The sequence below is a fragment of the Dermacentor silvarum genome, chromosome 1 (assembly GCF_013339745.2).
Source record: "Dermacentor silvarum isolate Dsil-2018 chromosome 1, BIME_Dsil_1.4, whole genome shotgun sequence".
NCBI lineage: Eukaryota > Metazoa > Arthropoda > Arachnida > Ixodida > Ixodidae > Dermacentor > Dermacentor silvarum.
This window is the reverse complement of record NC_051154.1, coordinates 227,535,811-227,554,694: the sequence shown is the minus strand read 5'-3', so window position 1 is coordinate 227,554,694 and position 18,884 is coordinate 227,535,811. Positions and strand designations below refer to the sequence as shown.

The 18,884-nt window shown below is 47.7% G+C and overlaps 1 protein-coding gene across 1 annotated transcript in view; it reads right to left on the bottom strand.

The window, feature by feature from the left end:
* Positions 1-2,104: 2,104 nt before the first annotated feature.
* The window catches only part of LOC119436862 (cocaine esterase), a 64,077-nt gene continuing 47,297 nt past the window's right edge, over positions 2,105-18,884 (bottom strand). The window contains exons 4-10 of the mRNA XM_037703881.2: positions 18,002-18,187; positions 15,309-15,502; positions 13,575-13,740; positions 12,657-12,850; positions 7,974-8,130; positions 6,377-6,506; positions 2,105-5,516 (exon numbers count right to left, since the gene is read on the bottom strand). Of these exons, the coding sequence (XP_037559809.1) occupies positions 5,123-5,516; positions 6,377-6,506; positions 7,974-8,130; positions 12,657-12,850; positions 13,575-13,740; positions 15,309-15,502; positions 18,002-18,187 (1,421 nt within the window). The 3' untranslated portion in view covers positions 2,105-5,122. The remainder of the gene's footprint in view (positions 5,517-6,376; positions 6,507-7,973; positions 8,131-12,656; positions 12,851-13,574; positions 13,741-15,308; positions 15,503-18,001; positions 18,188-18,884) is intronic.

Genomic DNA, 18,884 nt, shown 5'->3' with positions numbered 1-18,884 from the left:
TCTACTTACACCGCAGCACACCTGCTTACGTAATCAGCTCATGTTTACTACAATTCATATTGCCATCAAAGCCGCTCACCTTACTTCGTATGACATTGCTGTGTTGCTATCGCATTCATTGCTTCGCCCTTAGGAAGAAACTGTGACATTTTTTTTTCTGCTCCGAGTAGCAGCACGCGGCGGCGCGATTTCGTGATGGATCCTGCTGGGCACGCGTCAGAATGACGCGTGCTGAAGTAGTGGCGTTATCACGCGCTTGTTTTTGTATTTCGCGGGCTTTCTTTAAAGGCAATTACAAGAAGCTCCATCAATGGTACTTAGTTGCAAATACTTCAGTCGGCCATTTTTAAATGTGATCTACAACTTTCGTATTGGCACTTTTTGATTAAGCCAATATTTTAAAAGTTAGGCAATTAGTTTATACTAATTAATTGACTTTGCAAAACGAAAAAAAAATATCAGCAGACTAGAACACACGATCCTCCACACCACTGAGTTGGTTTGAGTCTCCTAGAATACTCCATCGTTTTTTAAACATTGGCTACTTTTAGCTGGGACACGCTGTATACTATCACTTCCGCGTAACGTAGAATTAACGCGGCACGTTGGATGATTCGAGCGGTTTTGCTCAGCCAGCCAAGGCAGCGTGCACTGAAGTGATCGTCCGAGAATACGTCCCATGTTGCGACATGATGCGTTTGCAATACATTTTTAAAAGGTGGCGCAGATAAGATGACTGTGCGGTGTTTCGAGCAAGGATGACGGCGCCAATGCAACACATGCGGCTCCAGAAGAGAATGTGACAGCCTAGAGTCGCATTTTCACCGTGACGCGGAAACGTGAATTACGTCGCATCTGCAAAAATATGCCAGTGTCGTCCGCTATCAAAGGTAGTTGCCAACCTTGAACACCTTTGCTCCGCCGAATGGTTGCCAGCTGTCATCAGTGCGCGCGCGATCCGCTCGTGCGGATTCAGTGTGCACAGAGTTTTGCGACACGATCCGCCTTTCGGGCGTCCGCCCAGGTCCGCACGAGGGCGGACGCGGGCGGAGCGGATGGGCGGATTGACCTTATCGACGAAGCACTACAGCGAGAATATGTGCGGCGACGGCGGGCGAATACGACTGACGAGGAGCGGGCCGCGGATGCCATGCGCAAACGTTGTGCCCGTTATCACAATACTGATCACGATAGTCACCCCAATACAGGTGCGCTGGTTATCCTTCTTCACAGAGTGGACGTACACTAAGTTATTTCTCTTCCCTCTCACACTATGTTCGTGGCGTAGCTGTTCCGACACCTGGCATGCGTTCGAAATGATCCTTCGCTTATAGTGGTAGTAGAATTCATTTGTATAAAGTGCGCTATAACCTGCAACTCCTGTCAAGAAAAAAGAAAGGACGCAGATCGAAATATGTTCATTAGAGTGATAACGTGCAACTCCGCAGCATGAAAGTGGCAAACTGGAACGAAAGAGCAGCATGATGCTGGACGTCAACACAGTAGCATTCTGAAAACCGTGAGTGGAGTCCTGTGTCATGTAAAAATTGTAGCGTGAGCCGTACTGTTATTATCCTTGATTTGACCTGAGCTGCTGCCAGCTAGCTGCAGTCGAGCACGTCGCCGAAAGGATTTTATGACGCACAACTGGGATCGAATCACGTCGCTGAAGATTTTTCGGGAACGTAGTACATAAACGGGTCCAACTTTTAGCTGGAGTCAGGCGTGTAAGACATTCGAGTTGAAAATTGCAAAGGGTATTGCAGCTTTCTGTGGGGAGCACAAGAACCTTTGACGTTGCCCTGAGTTACGTACAGCCTAACTGCTGTCGCCCCTTTCCTTTATTGGGGTGTATGAATTCGCGCAGCACATCGCGAGTCTTTCGACGCGTTGCGGTTGCCATCGTTAATTGGCGGCAATTTGTATCACGTAAACAGTGATAAATGTGCGGCACAGAAGTGCAGTTTGCTGCGTATCCGGAGGGAGTTTCTGGAAGCATGGATGTTAGTGGGTGCTCCGAACATTTCATGCTCAGTTCATCTTTGCTGGCACTTTCTATTGGCAGAAAGTGCTAAGTACGCTTCAGTAATTGGAAGAGACGTCATTGAAGTAACAATGTCGCTAAATTTTATTTTTCTTTGTTTTTACAGCAGAAAAAAACGCGCAAGAACATGTGGCGCAACAATGATTCGTGGAGTGGCAGTATGAACCATATGCTAAGGATATGTCCTATGTACAAACATGCGTATGCATAGAGAAACAGTGGCTAAAGGGTTCGTTGTCAGTGTTAGAGCATTCTCTGCGGCTGAGTCGTATGTAGTGCAGTCTTGATGTAGATGACACAGGGTCAGTGACGCCGCGTTTAGTGAAAACAATAATAATAATAATAATAACTTGAGATGAATATGCGCAACACGCACTCTGGGTGTTGCAATCTAAGTACACTGATGAACAACAAAGCTGTAGTTTTCTAATGTAACCGCTTCTGAGATCGTTACTTCTTTTTTATAAAAACTGCACTCGTGCCCTGTGCAATGCCACACAGCTAGCATGGCAATAGACTTGCACATTGCTCAGGCTTTTGTTAGGTGGAAGTTAGCATTTCCTACTGTACGAAGTACTACCCGAGGAAGATAGAAAAGCGTAACAAAACTTTGTCAACAAAGGCCATCTCGGCGGACTGGTCCAGACGGAAAAGCACGCACGCAAAATCCACACTCGCATTTGCGCTGAATTACAGCTCGTCCAGCATTTCGCTTTTTTTTTTCATTTTGAAAGGATGGTGCGCCCTCTCGCAGGCATCACGCCAGATTAGTTAGAGATCTAGCTGACCGACTAACAGTCATCTGTAGAGATCTAACAGCACATTGAGGACATGTAGCTCGTTGGAGTGTATGAATAAACCTCCGTTTACGTAGGCTGAAGCATGATAAACGGCATACGTCGCGTACCACTTCAGCTTTTTTGTTTACTACGCGGCGTCCCCTTGTGGAAACAAAGCGTGGAGTTGCATTTGCCGACTTATAGCGACACAGAAGTTAGCAGCAGTCACCTTGCACAGTATCTGTCGGGATGGTGCGTAAGTGGTGGGTTGTGTATTTGGAGCGACCGCTGATCTGAAACCCTACTCCCACGATATTGCTGCTCACAGGTTTCGCTACGGATGGTTCCATTTGATTTCATCTCCTCAACGCAATCTCAGCTTAATCTTTCATTTAAGCGTGAGGATCGAACCTCTAAGAGGATCCGTTATGAAATGAAACTAACGCTCAATAACACCGTGAAATTGCCTCAAGGATATGTTAGCTTGCTCTTGCACCGTGCCAGGTTCAAGATACCCAAGAGATATAAAGAACCTTAAATAGCTTTAACAACGATAATCTCAGCGGCGTCAGTGCCTCGTTGACCACTTTCATTAATATGCTACCTTCTTTCACGCCCGGAGCACGTTTACTTCTGACGTCTGCGCTTTTGCGGTGTATCTTTAGCTTCTCAGCTATGAACTTCATTCCACAACAGCCTATCTCAGTGAACGTATACTACTGAAGCGATCGTAATTCACTGTAAAGCTACACCAACAACAGTTGCGGCAGGTCCCTTTATGAGACTTATGAAGTACGTTCGTATGCAGCCAATGTTTAAAATCTCGTTGTGCACAGATCGCGTTAATTCTCATGAACAACACCCATTGCGCGTACTAATGCACTTAAATAAATCCTGTTCGCTATCCCACTTGAGATACTCGCTGTGATTTTAAAATGTGCGGTTTGACAATGCAGCGGATGCGAATATCATGAGGATGGCGTGTGAACGAAACACATATGACAAACTTTCTTAGCTTGCGGTAACAATACATATTAGCTTTCGTTTTTTACTGTAAGCACTACTATAAATTGTTATGCAGTCGTGCGCGAAATATACAAGACTATACACGATAAATACAAACGTGTCTCCACTGTCTTTTTTTTTTCTTTTCTATATGTGACAGCGCGAGCTCTATCCAACACTCCGGCCTTACGTTACCCGCCGGCGACAGCCTATTTTGACTAAAAACGCATACTCTGTCGTGAAATGCCACATTCTGTCTGCACGCACTTTGTATATAAGGTGCTTACATACAAAACAAAACTATATATAGCTTGAACGAAACTGACAAGGCTGCGCAAAGGTGCTCACTTCAACGAGAAAAAAAAAAGGAAAGGAAAGAAAACAAGGAAGAGCTGAGAATGCTGGAAACGAAATGTAAGTTTCAATCCTCTGCCCGCTGCGAGTCAGCATTAAAAATGCGCAACAACAGCTTTGATTCGGAACGTCCACCCCTCACAGAAAAAGTTGCTTTTCTCAAAGCTGGTCGAATTACACGCTGCGAGGACAACGGCACTACAGCAGCACTCAGGCCATTCGCGCTAACTTTACCACTTCTCTCTGAGCGAGCCTGCAAAAACTTCGGGTCGTACGCACCCATGAAATGAAATACACGCCTTTTTTTTTTAGATCCATGCCATTTAACTACAGTTTCAGTTACACAGTAAGTTATATTACGCTTTCAGGGATTTTACGCACCAATCAATATCACCAATATGCCGTAAAAAGAAAAGAGGCGGTGACAGCCCATCGAATGAATTCACGCGTCATTAAGCCTGAGCTGAAGCTGAAGCACGCGGACATTGAAACGTAAAAGTCTATCTGCAATTCTAAAGCCTCGCCTTGTGGCCTCGCACGGTGATCGTGCCAGCACACAGAGCTACTTCTGCGCGAAACGGCATGCTTTAGACAGTCTCTCTGCTCTGCTCAGGCGATGCCCTATAGGGCCCGTAAGTTCGCCTCCAAGAGTGGTCGCAACAGACAAATGGCGCATTCGCCACTCCGAGCGCAAAAATATATAATGCCCGGGCAAGCCTATATCAGCACGATCCACGCGCAGTTCTGCTCGTTTGCCGTGTACCGCTCGCCGTTCTTGCCGCGTGTGTTTTACAAGTGCGCGGATGCTTCCCAGTTGTGCTCCGGACCAGAAAGCAGTCGGAGCAAAAACATGCGGCGACATCGCAGCGGAGCTCTTGTGGCCTTCGAGTCTGTACCGGTGAGCGTGACATTTAAACAGGGGCGACGTCCCGTGCCATCGTCAGTAGAGCGTGGATCCACCGGCGGACACCCGGGAGTTGTCCAGGTCCGAGCTGGCGCGGAAGCTCTGGCTCTTCTTCTGGTTGTAGAGCACCACGAGGAGTACGATGAGGGCTAGCGCGAGCGCGATGGCCACGGCCACCATGCTCCAGGCCAGAGTCCTGTACAGGGGCTCCACGTAGCCAGGCGGGGTGACCAGGGCGCCCGAGTGCGATCCGTCGTCATCGCCCCGCTGGCCGAGCAGCGCGGGCGAGATTCCCGACCAGAAGCGCGTCGCCTCGACTCGATATTCGGTGCCTGGCTGGAGCGAACGGCCGATGCGGTATGACGACACGTTGCTGGGCGTGGCGCGTGGCCACGCAGGGTACTCGAAGTTCGGGTACTGCGGTGCCGAACTGCACGGAAAAGCGGCGTGAAAACGGCGTGGTTAATGTTCGGTGCATGAATTAGATACATGTGTTCATAAAACGGCTCTAAAGACAAAGACGACAAGGGCACATACGACAGGACGGGCGCTGATGTATGCGCCGTGTGTGTTTTTTCGTTCTTCTCTGTAGCGCTGTTTTATTAACACTGTCAAGATGAACCAAGTCGCCCAAATCAAGGAAGAAAAGGTCGACGGCACCGATGCAGGAACCGTCAGCTGGTGTACAAGTATAAGAAACTACTTGTAGTCAGTTCGAGTAAGATAGGCCACCGCCATGTTTCCCTTAGCTGCGAAACACATTACTAGATCTATTTTCCTTTTTTCTTTCTTTTTTCCCCCCTCTCTGCTGAAGTTAGTTCTTTCTTTGGATACGAGTGAGGCCCAATTGTTAAAAAGCGAGTGAAAAATAGATCGTGTTGTGTGCCGTTTACGTAGAGTTTTCTTGAGGCTTTTTGGGTCATATGGTCACTGTGCGAGTATCAAACATGATGATAATTAATTGGCCGTGCAGATATTGATGCAAGCTTAAAGCTTGACCCCAGATCATAAGAATAAAGCAAACGGACAGCGGTTTGTATGCATCAGGGTCACCGTTGGTTTTGCCAAGCGTAGAATGAATCCGGCACCGAAACACACTCGCAATGGTTATGCTGTTGTATGTCGTTGTATTCTGGCTCACAGGTGTTGTCGTGCGCCCGCGTACCAGCCACAATTGGCCTGCGAACGCGATAGTTGCCGGGCTGTCTGTTACTGTTCCACTTCCGGCAAGAAACACCTTTCGTTACTATGCGGAAAAAAATAGTACTAAAATTCGCATGCAATGTGTACCCGCTCTTAGCGAAGTCTGTCCAGAGGTTGATGATCCTGCTGCTGACGAGTGAGTCGAGGTTGGACAGTGGCCGTAGTCCATCGGCCGTCACATCGAATAGATAGATGAGCTCATCTCCGTTGGACACACCTGTGGGGAAAAAATTAGGGCCTTTGTTTTTTTTCCTCTCTCTTTTTATGCAAATGCTTAGAGGGGTGGTACCTACGTGCTCGGTTTTTTATACTTGCAAATATGAAAGCAGTACCAAAATCAGTACCCCACCTTGTGACAGAACATTGCTTAATTTGTGATGATTGAAGTTTATTCCGCTATGTAAGGACATTTTCAGCAGATGTATTTGAACTTATTACATAAAGTAACTTTGCTAGCGTATTGATTACGTCACTGAAGGTTTTAAGACGTGTCGCAGTTTCACAGCCGCTTCAATATATTCAACACGCAACACGAGAAAACTAAGCATTACGTTGTGAGATTGTCAAGTATGCACCATTTGCATCCATCATAGTCTCTCTCTCTTTTAATACTCTGGAGGCAACCCGTGCACACACACACACACACACACACAAACACACACACACACACACACACACACACACACACACACACACACACACACACACACACACACACACACACACACACACACACACACACACACACACACACACACACACACACACACACACACACGCACACACACACACACACACACACACACACACACACACACACACACACACACGCACGCACGCACGCACGCACATGTATATCACTTGTACAGTTTTATATTTATATATCTTCTAGACGTGGGATTCAGCTACGAAATGGCTAAGCCCCTTCCTTTCGATGCTGAGGCCTCGTACGCGGTGTCGACGTTCATGAGGCAGGGAATGTAAAAATCAGCAGCAGACTATTTTATGTCCGCTGCAGAACGAAGATCTTTCCCAGCGATCTCCATTTTACTCCTGCTTTGTGGCAGCCGACTCTGTCTTGTGCCTCCAAATTTCATAATCACATCACATCACCCGACTGTGTTATGATCTATACGGTAGCTCACATCACAAACCTTGCTTAAAGGCACGAAATACCGTATATCAACCTGTGAGCGTGTTAAAAAAAAGTAAATTATGGGGTTTTACGTGCCAAGACCACGATCCGATTATGAGGCACGTCGTAGTGGGGGCTCCGGAATAATTTGGACCACCTGGGGTTCTTTAACGTGAGCCTAAATCTAAGTACACGGGTGTTTTCGCATTTCGCCCCTATCGAAATGTGGCCGCCGTAGCCGGGATTCGATCCCGCGACCTCGTGCTTAGTAGCCCAACACCATAGCCACTGAGCAACCACGGTGGGTGTGTGAGCGTGTTGACGCTGCCTTGTCTGCAGATACACATGTTTTTCAGGTCGTCTGCACGCGGGTTGAATAACTCGTAGAGAGTTGCACGAGAGCAAACTAAACTAAAACCAACCTGAAGACGGAAACAGCACAACACGCGTGAACACAAAAACACTATTAATTCATCGAGTCAATGTCAGATGCCTGTACCGCGCACGCCATGCCATCGTCGTTTGCGCCTTTCGGGAGCATATACGCACCAAGGTCGTAGGACTGCCTCTGGAAGCCGAGTCGGGCATCCAGCAGGCTGGTGTCCCCCCGGTACTCGAACACGTACATGTAGGTAGGCGCCTCGAAGCGCGAGTACTTGGCCAGCGTCACCTGGTTGGGCGCCACGAACATTGCATCCGTCGACATCTGCACAGAAAGAACGCGAACACTATTGCAACTGCAACTTTGAACACAGTCCACTGCGCACTGAGTGCGTCGTTGTAGGGTTTCAGTCGTTCCCACGTCAGACCAAAACGATGAGTGTTGTTGTCCTTCTTGAGACGACATCATGTGTGCCTATCCGCGACGCAGGTGGACAGATGTCACCACATAACACCACTACACTTTAAGAACCCCACGTGTCAAAAATGAATCCGGAGCCCTACACTAAGGCTTCCTTCGTAGACCACTGTGCAGCTTCAGAACGTCAACAGCGCACTTGACGCTATCATTGGCAAACCTCGAGCGCCGGATGAACTCGGCGCGCTTGCCTGCCAGCTTACATTGGCCCAATGGAATTCAGATGACTTGGCAAACGAGCGCCCTTGCTCCCTGCAACCCCACACCGCTTACAACATCACCGGCCGCGTGGCTGCTCCTATGGCTTAACACTCCTATGTCGTCTATGTTTTGGAGTAGCATTCACAAATGCCTACTCCTTTCTCAACGGAATGAACAATACCTTCAATGTGACACTTTCGGGTGCGAAGAGACATTTGCGCACCTTTTCTGCGATTGTTCCCGCGTCAACGCGCAAAGAACTGCGCTCTCCACCGCGCTTAAAGAACTCGACAACTTAATAGAACGTTGCCTACTACCGCTGAATAGAGCACGTGGTTTATTTTGTTCGTGCTCCCCTCTATTTCTATCAACTTACGCTCTCCTTCTCTTTAGTGCAGCGCTGCCAACCAGAACTGTATCTGGTTAACCTCCGTGCCTTTCTATGCATCCTTTCAATATCTCTCTCCCTCTCTCTCGGACCATGGTCCCTGTACTGACGTCCGCCCGAATGACTTTGAAGATTGCACTGCTGTGTATTTCGAAAGCCTTTTACCCGCCGCGGTGGCTCGGTCAGCTAAGGTGTTGTGCTGCTGAGCACGAGATCGCGGGATCGAATCGATGGAGGCGAAATGGAGGCCATTTCGATGGAGGCGAAATGCAAAAACTCCCGTGTGCTTGCGTTGTAGTGCACGGTAAAGAACCCCAAGTGGTCAAAAATAATTCGGAGCCCTCTACTACGGCGTGCCTCATAATCAGAACTGGTTTTGGCACGTAAAACCCCAGAAAGAAGATGAAGAAGAATCGAAAGCCTTTGCACTACGTGACAGACTGTGATCGTTGCCAGGCGCCATACCGCGCGTTGCGTTGACAGTTTCTTTTCACATCTTCGTTTTCTTGTTTTTTCTACCATCTGCCGTTCCTCCAGTTCATGGTAGCGAACCCGGCATTTATTCTGCTTAATGTCTTTCATATCTCCCCCTCTCTCATCGAAACGTGAAACACCATAATTCAATTTAATTCAATATGAAGGTGAGTATCAGTTGATTGATACGCTAAATCTTAGTCATACTGATTTCCATTTAAAGGTGCTTTGCAACGAGTGTCGCCGACTAAGCTATCTTACTACTGGTTCTAATCATATAAAATATATATAAAGCGAGAGGTCGGCTGTCTCTTGTCTGACATAAGGCAGAGAGGTGTAGAAAGGGACTACAAGAGACAGATTAGGAGATATATTAGGAGACAGGAATATGATGAAAGGGAATAGGAAGGATAATGGAGATTAAAGGCAACATATGTACGTACACTACTTAGTCAACATTTTCATTGGACACATGACAAAGTAAGCGTCTTCCATCAGACGGTGCATTAACTCTAGAAAATGGTGATAAATATGGTACTATAGGTTACTCCCGCGAAAGAATAGTTGTCGCTACTCCATTGCTTCAAGAGCGTAGAAAAAGAAAAGAAAAAATCTGTCATTTCGATTTTCCGCGCGAACTAAGCATAGGGATGCCTGTTATTCTTTCAGTGTGGTTTTTCTCCATGCATTACATTATAAATGACATAAATCATAGGCAATATCACGTGCACTGCACCCAACAACAAGAGTTCCAAAAACAGGCATCGGTAATTGCGGTAAACTGGCCGAAGGAGCGCGGGCACAGTTTCACCACACTCACGCTGCTCCAACCGACGTGGGCGCTTTGTTGCTGCTTCCCGTTCTTTAATTGCGCTGCCTTCCGGTATTTTGCGCTGCTCTTCTAAGTGTCGTTCGAGATATACACAGCATTATCCGCGTTCTCTTCAAGTGTACGGTATCCGGGATCTTCGCGCCGTCGACGGTGAACAGCAGCTCGCACCGCGCTATCCACTGTCGCTTTTGCGCTTCCTTAAAGCTCGCACGGCGTTTACGGGCAGACGCTACAGCGCGCAAAGCCTTGAGCACGCCATCTCATCGAAGGGCCATGGAAGGGCGTTCGCTGTTTATGAGTTGTCGTGTAGCTGCATCTGAGCACTCGAGGTGCATTGACGGCGGCAGCGTGCGCACTCTCCGTGACGGCATTATTTCTTATGCATGGCGAACGCCGGATTTTCCGCCGCACGTGGCAACGGAAGCTCCAAAGACAACTTCTCGCTTTTTGTAATTCCGCCCTGTACATAACGTATTTGACATATTCTTGAAAGGGGACATTCCTGAACACTCAAAACGCTCAAAATGTAATCTTGAACATAAAAACTCACCGCCCAAGCACTCCGTACAGATGGTTCACCAGCGAAGCTGAAACGTGCGGCCCCGGTGTTTATGACTGGGTTAATCTCGACGGTTCATTAAAGTATTTCTCAATTATTGGTTACGTATTTCTGTTTCTTAATGAGGTTACACGCACGTTCGGCTGCGACGGAGAGAACGACGTCACTGACGGTAAGCCTGCAGTCCGCCGTTGTCGCTTGCGTTCGATGTCTCGAGTTTGCTCGGCGGCGTGATTAGCAGTATTCACGCGCCACTGCCGCTTGCATTTCTTCTAAATTAAATTGCTTCAAAATTAAACCTATCCGTCGCGTAAGACAATGAATGGCTCATACCCCCTTAAGCAATGGCTCATACCCCCGTAAACGCGGCATCCCCATTACGACGACAGAAAAGTGAAATTCTACGTTGGAATGATGAGCGGCAACGCAGCCAGCTGTGGGAGATGACGACGACGACGAACGCGGGAGCAGTGGCATTAGCGCGTGCCGAGCACGAGCACAAGCGCAACCCGAGCGGCGCCAACGAGCCAGCTGCGGAAGAAGACGACGACGCTCGAGCCAATGCTCGAGCGTCGGTGATAGTTTTCTGTGGACAGGCGATGCACAGACGCTTTTTCGTTTCGCCTAGACATATAAAGGTTCAAGTTTAAAAGTTCAGTATTGCGACCTGTGGAGATCCAATGAAATGCCCTTTCTGCCGTCTTAAACGAGCCAACAGCGGTGATCGCTCGCAAAGCTTCCGTCGTAAGTCGTAATTTAGCTTCCGTCGGTGACAAGTTTTGTTGGTGATTGACCATCTTGCACTAACCACTAACCACTACATTTCTAGGCGACTGTCGCTAAGTAACAGACGACGCTGTGGCCTATTTATGGCTACCACTATTTTAGAAGGCACTGTGTTTTCGTACACGACCGTATCAAGAACAGGGAATCATGGGGCCCATCACGACTCCAAATTTCAGAAATCCCCCTTAAAAATTCATTCATATTAGGCTCCTGTGTCCCGTTTGCAGTTAATTTGCAATATACTCTTACGAAAGTGCGAATATTCATAATAGGAAAATGTAGCCGACTGGTTTTCCCGAGCATCGAAACCCAAGGAGGTCCCAATTCAGTTTCTAACGGAACCTCCTTCTTTATATACATCTCTTGTAATTACTGCTTCACTACTCGCATGAATGAACTGATTCTGAGAAAAACGACCCAACCGCCGTGCTAGCTCACTGGTTATGGCGTTGTGCTACTGAGCACATTATGCAAAATGCGCACAATGCTACAATGCAAAAACGCTCGCTTATACCGTGCATTGGGTGCACGTTTAAGAACCCCAGGTGGCCAAAATTACTCTGGAATCGCCAACTACGGCGTGCCCCATAAACGGATCAAGGTTTTGGCACATAAAACCCGAGAATTTAATATAATTCAATTCTGAAAAAAAAATTATTCACCACCCATGGTAAACCAGCGCAGCTGAAATGTGCGCCCCCGGTATATAAGCCACACGTGACTTCCTTTCTCTCTCTCTTTCTCTCTCTCTCTTTCTTTCTTTCTTTCTTTCTTTCTTGTCCCTGGCTCATACCCGCACATCCAATGAGGGTATGCACCACACGTGATTTTATTATCGTTAATCGTGACGTAACTGAAGAGCATGTGCTGTTATTGATGGCATGGCCTGTCAGTCATGTGAGTCATATATTCCTACCCTTCCATGCCAATTTTGGTATATCCCAAGTGAACGAGACGCGAGTTTTCGATAAGTTTTCAATAGTTTTATTTCCGCCGGAGGGTTTCTGTGGTCGGAGCACGAGTGTTTCAGCCTAGGCATATACAGTTTCGCTGCAAAAAAAAGCATGCATTTCTTGCTTTTGCTGAACCCCCAAAAAGCCCATGAAAAAAAAAACGTTTTGCGTGCGACGTACGTTGATGAAGGCCCTGATGACAGCGTTCGTGTCGAGCGGGTTGACGTCGCGGAAGTAGGTCTCGTCCACGGAGTCCACGACATCCGTCGGCGGCCGGTTGTAGCGCAGCGCGCTGCTCAGGAACCGCGGCAGCAACTGGTCGCGTACGTACGTGGCACTGCGCGCCGACCGGTCCCGAAGGTACCCCGACAGCACTGGGCACAGACACAAAGGAAGGCAAGGAAAAATGAAGCGTCAGGTCGTCGGAGGAAGCGCTCAACGCGTGTCTGGCGTACGAAAATTCCGGTCTTTGGTGTTTACTAGGGCTAGTCAACAACGAAAGGAAAGTGCCTTCTTTCCGGAGCCACCTTTTGGACATGCGTTTTCCGTACGTTCGCTATAGGCAACGCGTATAAGTAAAGTGATGATCATATGGTTAAACAGGGCCTCTAATTCACGAAGTCGTTTTCACGTAGGCACGGTTTTGTGATTGTGGTCGAGAACGGGCGCGTGCCAAGAACAAACAGTTCTCACGCAGTTAGAGGAGCTCGTGAATGCACAGCTTATAAGTATATCGACTGCCACGAGCTACAGTTTTGTATACCACATAAAATAAGTGACCACGTACACGCGTTCGAGCACTGAGAACTATAACTGCATAGAACTGCATCTGGCACTTAAAGGAACTAAAGGAGAACAATGGAAAGAGAAACGTGGTACCAACGCTTCGACACGAGGACTTGTCTTCACGTGTGGTATTTGATGAGAAATCATCTCGCAGAAACTGTGATATTGGACTGAGGTTGCCCTCTCCCTAGCTTGCACTCTTTTAGTTCCCTTCAAGTCTGTCTTCTCCAAACACCCTTCGGACGACCTTCAATGCACAAGTGATGCCGATCAGAGCTGGTGCAATATTGTCGAGTCTTATACTGCGCTTACCGGGAAAAAAGAAGGCGGTCTCATCCCTGTTGACGCCGGCGATGAGCGGCACGCGTCGGAACTCTCCGCGCTCGAGCAGGGCGGCTGGCTCGTCCGGCAGGAACGCCCCTTGCGGGTTGAACTTCTCCACCACAGGCGCCGTCCGCACCGGGAAGTCGCCGAACACCTGGCGTAGCGAGACACAAGTCAGGATGGTTCGCATAGTATACGCGTGGGACACCTTCTGCCTGGTGTGCCAGTCGCATAGTGTAGACGTTTTGAAGCGAAAGCTTCATTACGCTACCTCGGGCAGCCGTCGGCGACTTAACAGTTTTCACCTTGAGAGCTAGAAGTCAAACCACAAGAGAGCATAAGGCGCGTTTATAGTCCGACGTTATCGGCACGCGGACGAGCGTCATCAGACGCCGGGCGCGTCGGAGCGCATTGGCTACGCATCCGGTTACGTTGGCGGCGCCAGTGCATCGAACCATCGGTCGAACTATAGCCGCTGTTGTTCTCGCCAACGTGACATAACGTGTGCGCGCGTTCACGCTACGTCGGACTATATTTAGGCCTTTACGGAGCCCTGAAAGGAGACATTGCCGCCGTTGCCCGAGGAGAGTTGGGCACGGCTGCGAGTTGCAACCAAGTCTCACTACTTTACTGATCACCGCAGTGTCTTCATGGGCATAAAAAAAGATGAATAAACACTGTATTCATTGCAAACATGTCTGTATATCATTGCGAAACCACACCTCGGCCACAGCTCGACAATGGGCCTAGCCAGGGCAGTGAAGCTTTGGCTATCAACCAGGGTTAACCAAAGCTAAACCACACCAATTTTTTTCGATAGTAGTTCTTGCTGTTATTATTATGTTTTACTGCCCTACTCGACCCCCCCCCCTGCCCTCAAGGGGATTAAAAGAACGAGCTGTATATATATATATATATATATATATATATATATATATATATATATAGTGTATTTGAGAGTCTGACGCCTTTAACAAAAGAAATTGCTTTGGAAATTACGCTTCATATCCCTTTTGGGTGATGAATGGCGTGCGGTAAAAGCCTTGACGTTCAAAACGATCGAGAATAATCGGTCGTCATCCAACGCTATACCTTCCATAAAGCAGAGGCGGTAGTCGTTTTTTTTTTCTTTTTATAGGCTGTTGTAGCTTCGGACAAGAAAGATCTGTACTCGAGGTCGTCTTCGAATTCGTCCACGTTTACCAACTCATGAATGCGAGCATGAGAATTGAAATTACCATTTCCGACTATTGGAAAAGCTCAAACGCCGATAATCTCAAAATCCGCGGGCAGAGATTAAAGAGAGAGATATGCAAGATTTAATGATATGCTCGAGATGTTAGCCTGGCTGTTCGCCTGACAAATAATTTTACAAGGGACTAAGGCGAAAGGCAGCCATAATACGCGCGGAGGAATACGCGCGGAGCTTGTCAAAAACGCATTATTACCAGCTACCTATGTTGTGCAACTTTTTTTTTTCATTTTCAGAAATTGAAGGTTTATGATTTATGATTGCACTGATTCGTCATTTCGGCTAACGCGCTTCCCCACAACTCGTGCTCTCGTCTCTCCAAAGGCGCACGCGCGCTAGCAGTGCGAGCGTATATGTATATCAGCGATACGCAGGCCCGTCTCCAGCCTTTGCTCATTTACCGGCCACGTCAGCCTCGAGAGGAGCTTCGCGGACAGCTCGAGGCGACTGCGGCAGGCCGTGGAACGCACCTTGCTCTCCTGCTGGATGCGCAGCAACTCGCTGCTGGGCGTCTGCATGAGACAGTCGATGAGCGCGAATGACGGGCCGTCGGTCGGGCATCCGGCGCCCTGGGCCACGATGCGCTTGAACTGCGCCGGTTCGGGCTCCACGGCCCAGTCGCTCAGCGGGCTGCCGCTCTCGGCGATGGCACGTACGAACAGCCCTGGAGAGATTTTTGAGTCATTCGTTTGGATGGCATCCGAGAAGACTGGCGACTTTGGATGCCCGTACTTCCGTAGGCATTTCCGAAAGAAAAGCATAGATGCCGTGATGGGAAATAAAGTAGATCTAGCAATGAAGCAACACAGCATACGGCATTGCGATGGGGCGACCTGAAATCAGACAACTCTCGGGAAGTGATATGCAACAAGACACTAACGAAAGTAAAAAACAAAAGGCTGTATTACATGACTTCGACCGAACGATTGCTACAACGAACTAGAACGCTTGGCTGTTTAACTGCCCCATAAAAAAAACAGGAAAAGATAATAGAAATAGAAAGTTCTTTCTTTCTTTTATATTGAACACATTCTTCAAAAACCTCCTGTTGCAGAAAACACAAATCAACTAACTGCCTGCGGAAGATTACTCGAAAAGGTGGACATGAATTGCATTGGAAATCACAGTAAGAACTTAGTTAATTAAAAATTATTATTTAGCTTTCTAACTAATCACTTTAGGATACGTGTTGCAGTTAACCAAGTGAAGTCAGTGAGTTCGGAAGCCACATTCATTTGCAACAAATTTTGAAACTAGCACCAACCTTGAGATAAGTGCTCTCAAGCTTGCGGAAAAATGCACTGTTATTCCTCTCACTTTTTTTAATAAAACACATTTTTAGTCGATGCAGGACATATTTAATCGGGCCACCAATGTATTTCGTCGCACAATTTGGGAACGGGCATATCGAAAGTAGTGCCAATCTCGGAATTCCTTCTAAGTGGGTATGCCTCGCGATGTGCAATATGTGCCCGAAAGTAATTGTTTAAAACATTAATTAGAGAAAAAAGACTTTATTATTCAATCATCAATCTCAGTTTATCGTGCAAGGAATGTATCTTCGCGTCTTGGAGTAATCCAGCTCAAGGAATAGAATTAGGCTTTCTGCCGCAGGCGATATTTAAGTATGCAGCGGCGAGGTCGTTACCGTAACGTTCTCTTTCAGTGACAAACACAAACTGTTCTGCGCATTAAAAGCAACCAGAGATGTTCTTCAGTCGGCACAAGAACTATGTCAAACAAAGGGACCACTTAGGGGCAGTGACGCTCGGCTGCTGTGCCGAAAGCAAGCAAGCGCCCAGAGGAAGTGCAAATACGCACGCAAAAGTCGGTGACGGACAGTATATACATGAACAGGAAATCTAATTACGCCGAGCTCAAGTCGCCGCTCCGGCTTATAACGTTTGCGCGAACGCCGCTAGCCATGTGAATTACCGCCTTTGTCTTCGGAATATATGATCGAGAGCAGAGTGTCGGCAACTACCGCTCACGCAGACAAACAATTACCTCTTCTATGACATGATGAAGTCAGTGATGACTGCGTTTTTCTCGGACGTGTATCTTTTGTCTTCCGGAGCTCTACAATTCTTCGTGAATGAGTGGCGCAGTTCTCGCTGGATGGAAGCCAGCCAAGTTCGTTCCGGCGCTCAAGCCTGGCGATGAGCCAACGAGCTACGCCTCTTTCCGGCGTGCGAGCATTTATTCTCGCGCCACTGTGTCAAGAAAAACTACCGGAGATGACTAACGGATGTATGACATTTCTTCTTGGTGTTTTATGCAGGAAGCCCATGTTCCCGAGGAATGAATGACACTCACTAAAGCAAAGTGGCTCTGGACATTAAGTAGAAGACACAAAATGGCACGGCACATAAACACAGCACCTTCACTTCATGTGTCTTTTCGTCCCGTATGCTTCTGCATGTTTGGCAATGTTTATGGTCAACCAAGTAATCTTGACCAAGTACTTCTTTTACAATTATGCGATGCTTTCTAATTGAGGTTTTCACTGTGCGGTGTTTTTCAATCTTGAATGTCTTAACTATCGAAGCGTTATAAAAGCTTTTTTTTGTAAATAAAGCCTTAGAACTTCTTAAAACCTTCCTTAAAAAGGAATTTACAACTTCTTAAGGAAAGGGAAAGAACGGAAACCGGAGTTCTGCGCGTAACTCTCGGAACACAGACGGCGGTAACTGCCGAATCCTGAATGCGTTGATTCTGAGTGCTCATCAGGCCAAGTGCGTCAGGAGTTGTGCTTAACTTAAACGAAACACGTGGTCTGCAAATACATTTTTTCGCGATAAGTGATATAATTCATGTGGGTGGGCCTCCCGCCAATGCTTACGGTTGCTCTCCGCACGCGTCGTAAATAATGTGCGTGACTAAAGAAGTGTATAACATAACCGTTAAGCGCACAGAATGATCATCTTGGGGCGATTAAATGTTAATTACCATTAAGCCGTGCGTAAAGGTATACATTCCTCATCAGTACTGACGGTATACACCATCATGCGTGGTCGGCGCAATACTACACCATACAGCACGAACCATTTACACGTAATGCAGTGTGATTACCTTAGCGCAACCGCTTCGATTCCATAGTAAGAAAATATCTGCAACGTGCTACGACCGACGACGATTACGGACATTTGCACTTGCCACTCACCTTGGCTGAGGGGCGACAGGATGTGCAGGAAGACACTGACGGCGCCTGAGCCCTGGCCGAAGAGCGTCACCTGCGAAGGATCGCCGCCAAAGTGTCCCACGTTGTCGCGCACCCACTTGAGCGCCAGGTTCTGGTCCAGCAGACCCAGGTTGCCAGGGCAGACGCTGTCGCCCGTGCTCAGGAACCCTATGAACACACAAGTGTGTACGAGTCGAGTGGTTTTCGACCTCTGAGGGATTGGGTCATCCTGGGTAACAATGTGTTCCGGCACTACAGCTCACAGCTTTCGAAAGAACGCGGAAACAGGCCTGTACGACCCTGTGTCGTGTAAGTGCGGTTTACAGCATGACACTATGGCGACTTCATCGTATAGGCAGAGCAGTGCTCCCATTTGCCTAAGAAGTTTGCCTTTTTCAACGCGAACGATGAGCGGAGCTTCATGTCGGTCGGCGTCTTGTAAAGTGAATCTTAAGCACAACCGCGTTTTGTATCGCTTATATTTGGCCGAACAGCAGACTTTTGCACAGCGCGATGCATGACAGAGAATAGAGGCACAGAATAGAGCGCAGGACAGCTCTCCGTCCTGTGGCTCTCTTCTTTTTTCTCTGTCGCGCTGTTCAAAATTCCGCTGTTTGACAAGATGTATACCAACCAGCCGAAATAAACACGCTATTATGTTTCACCATTTATCGTTGTGTCTTAATTCCAGAGGAGCGTCTTGAATGGTGTGACATTCCACTAATGAAACATTCAAGAAAATGTGGGTGTGTTAGAAGCAGCAGCGGAGCCTGACTTCACGACATCATGACAAGTGTTTACGCATTTGCCTAAATGCGCAAAATATCTAAAAAATTAAAAACGTAGGAAAGTTTCGAATCCACTA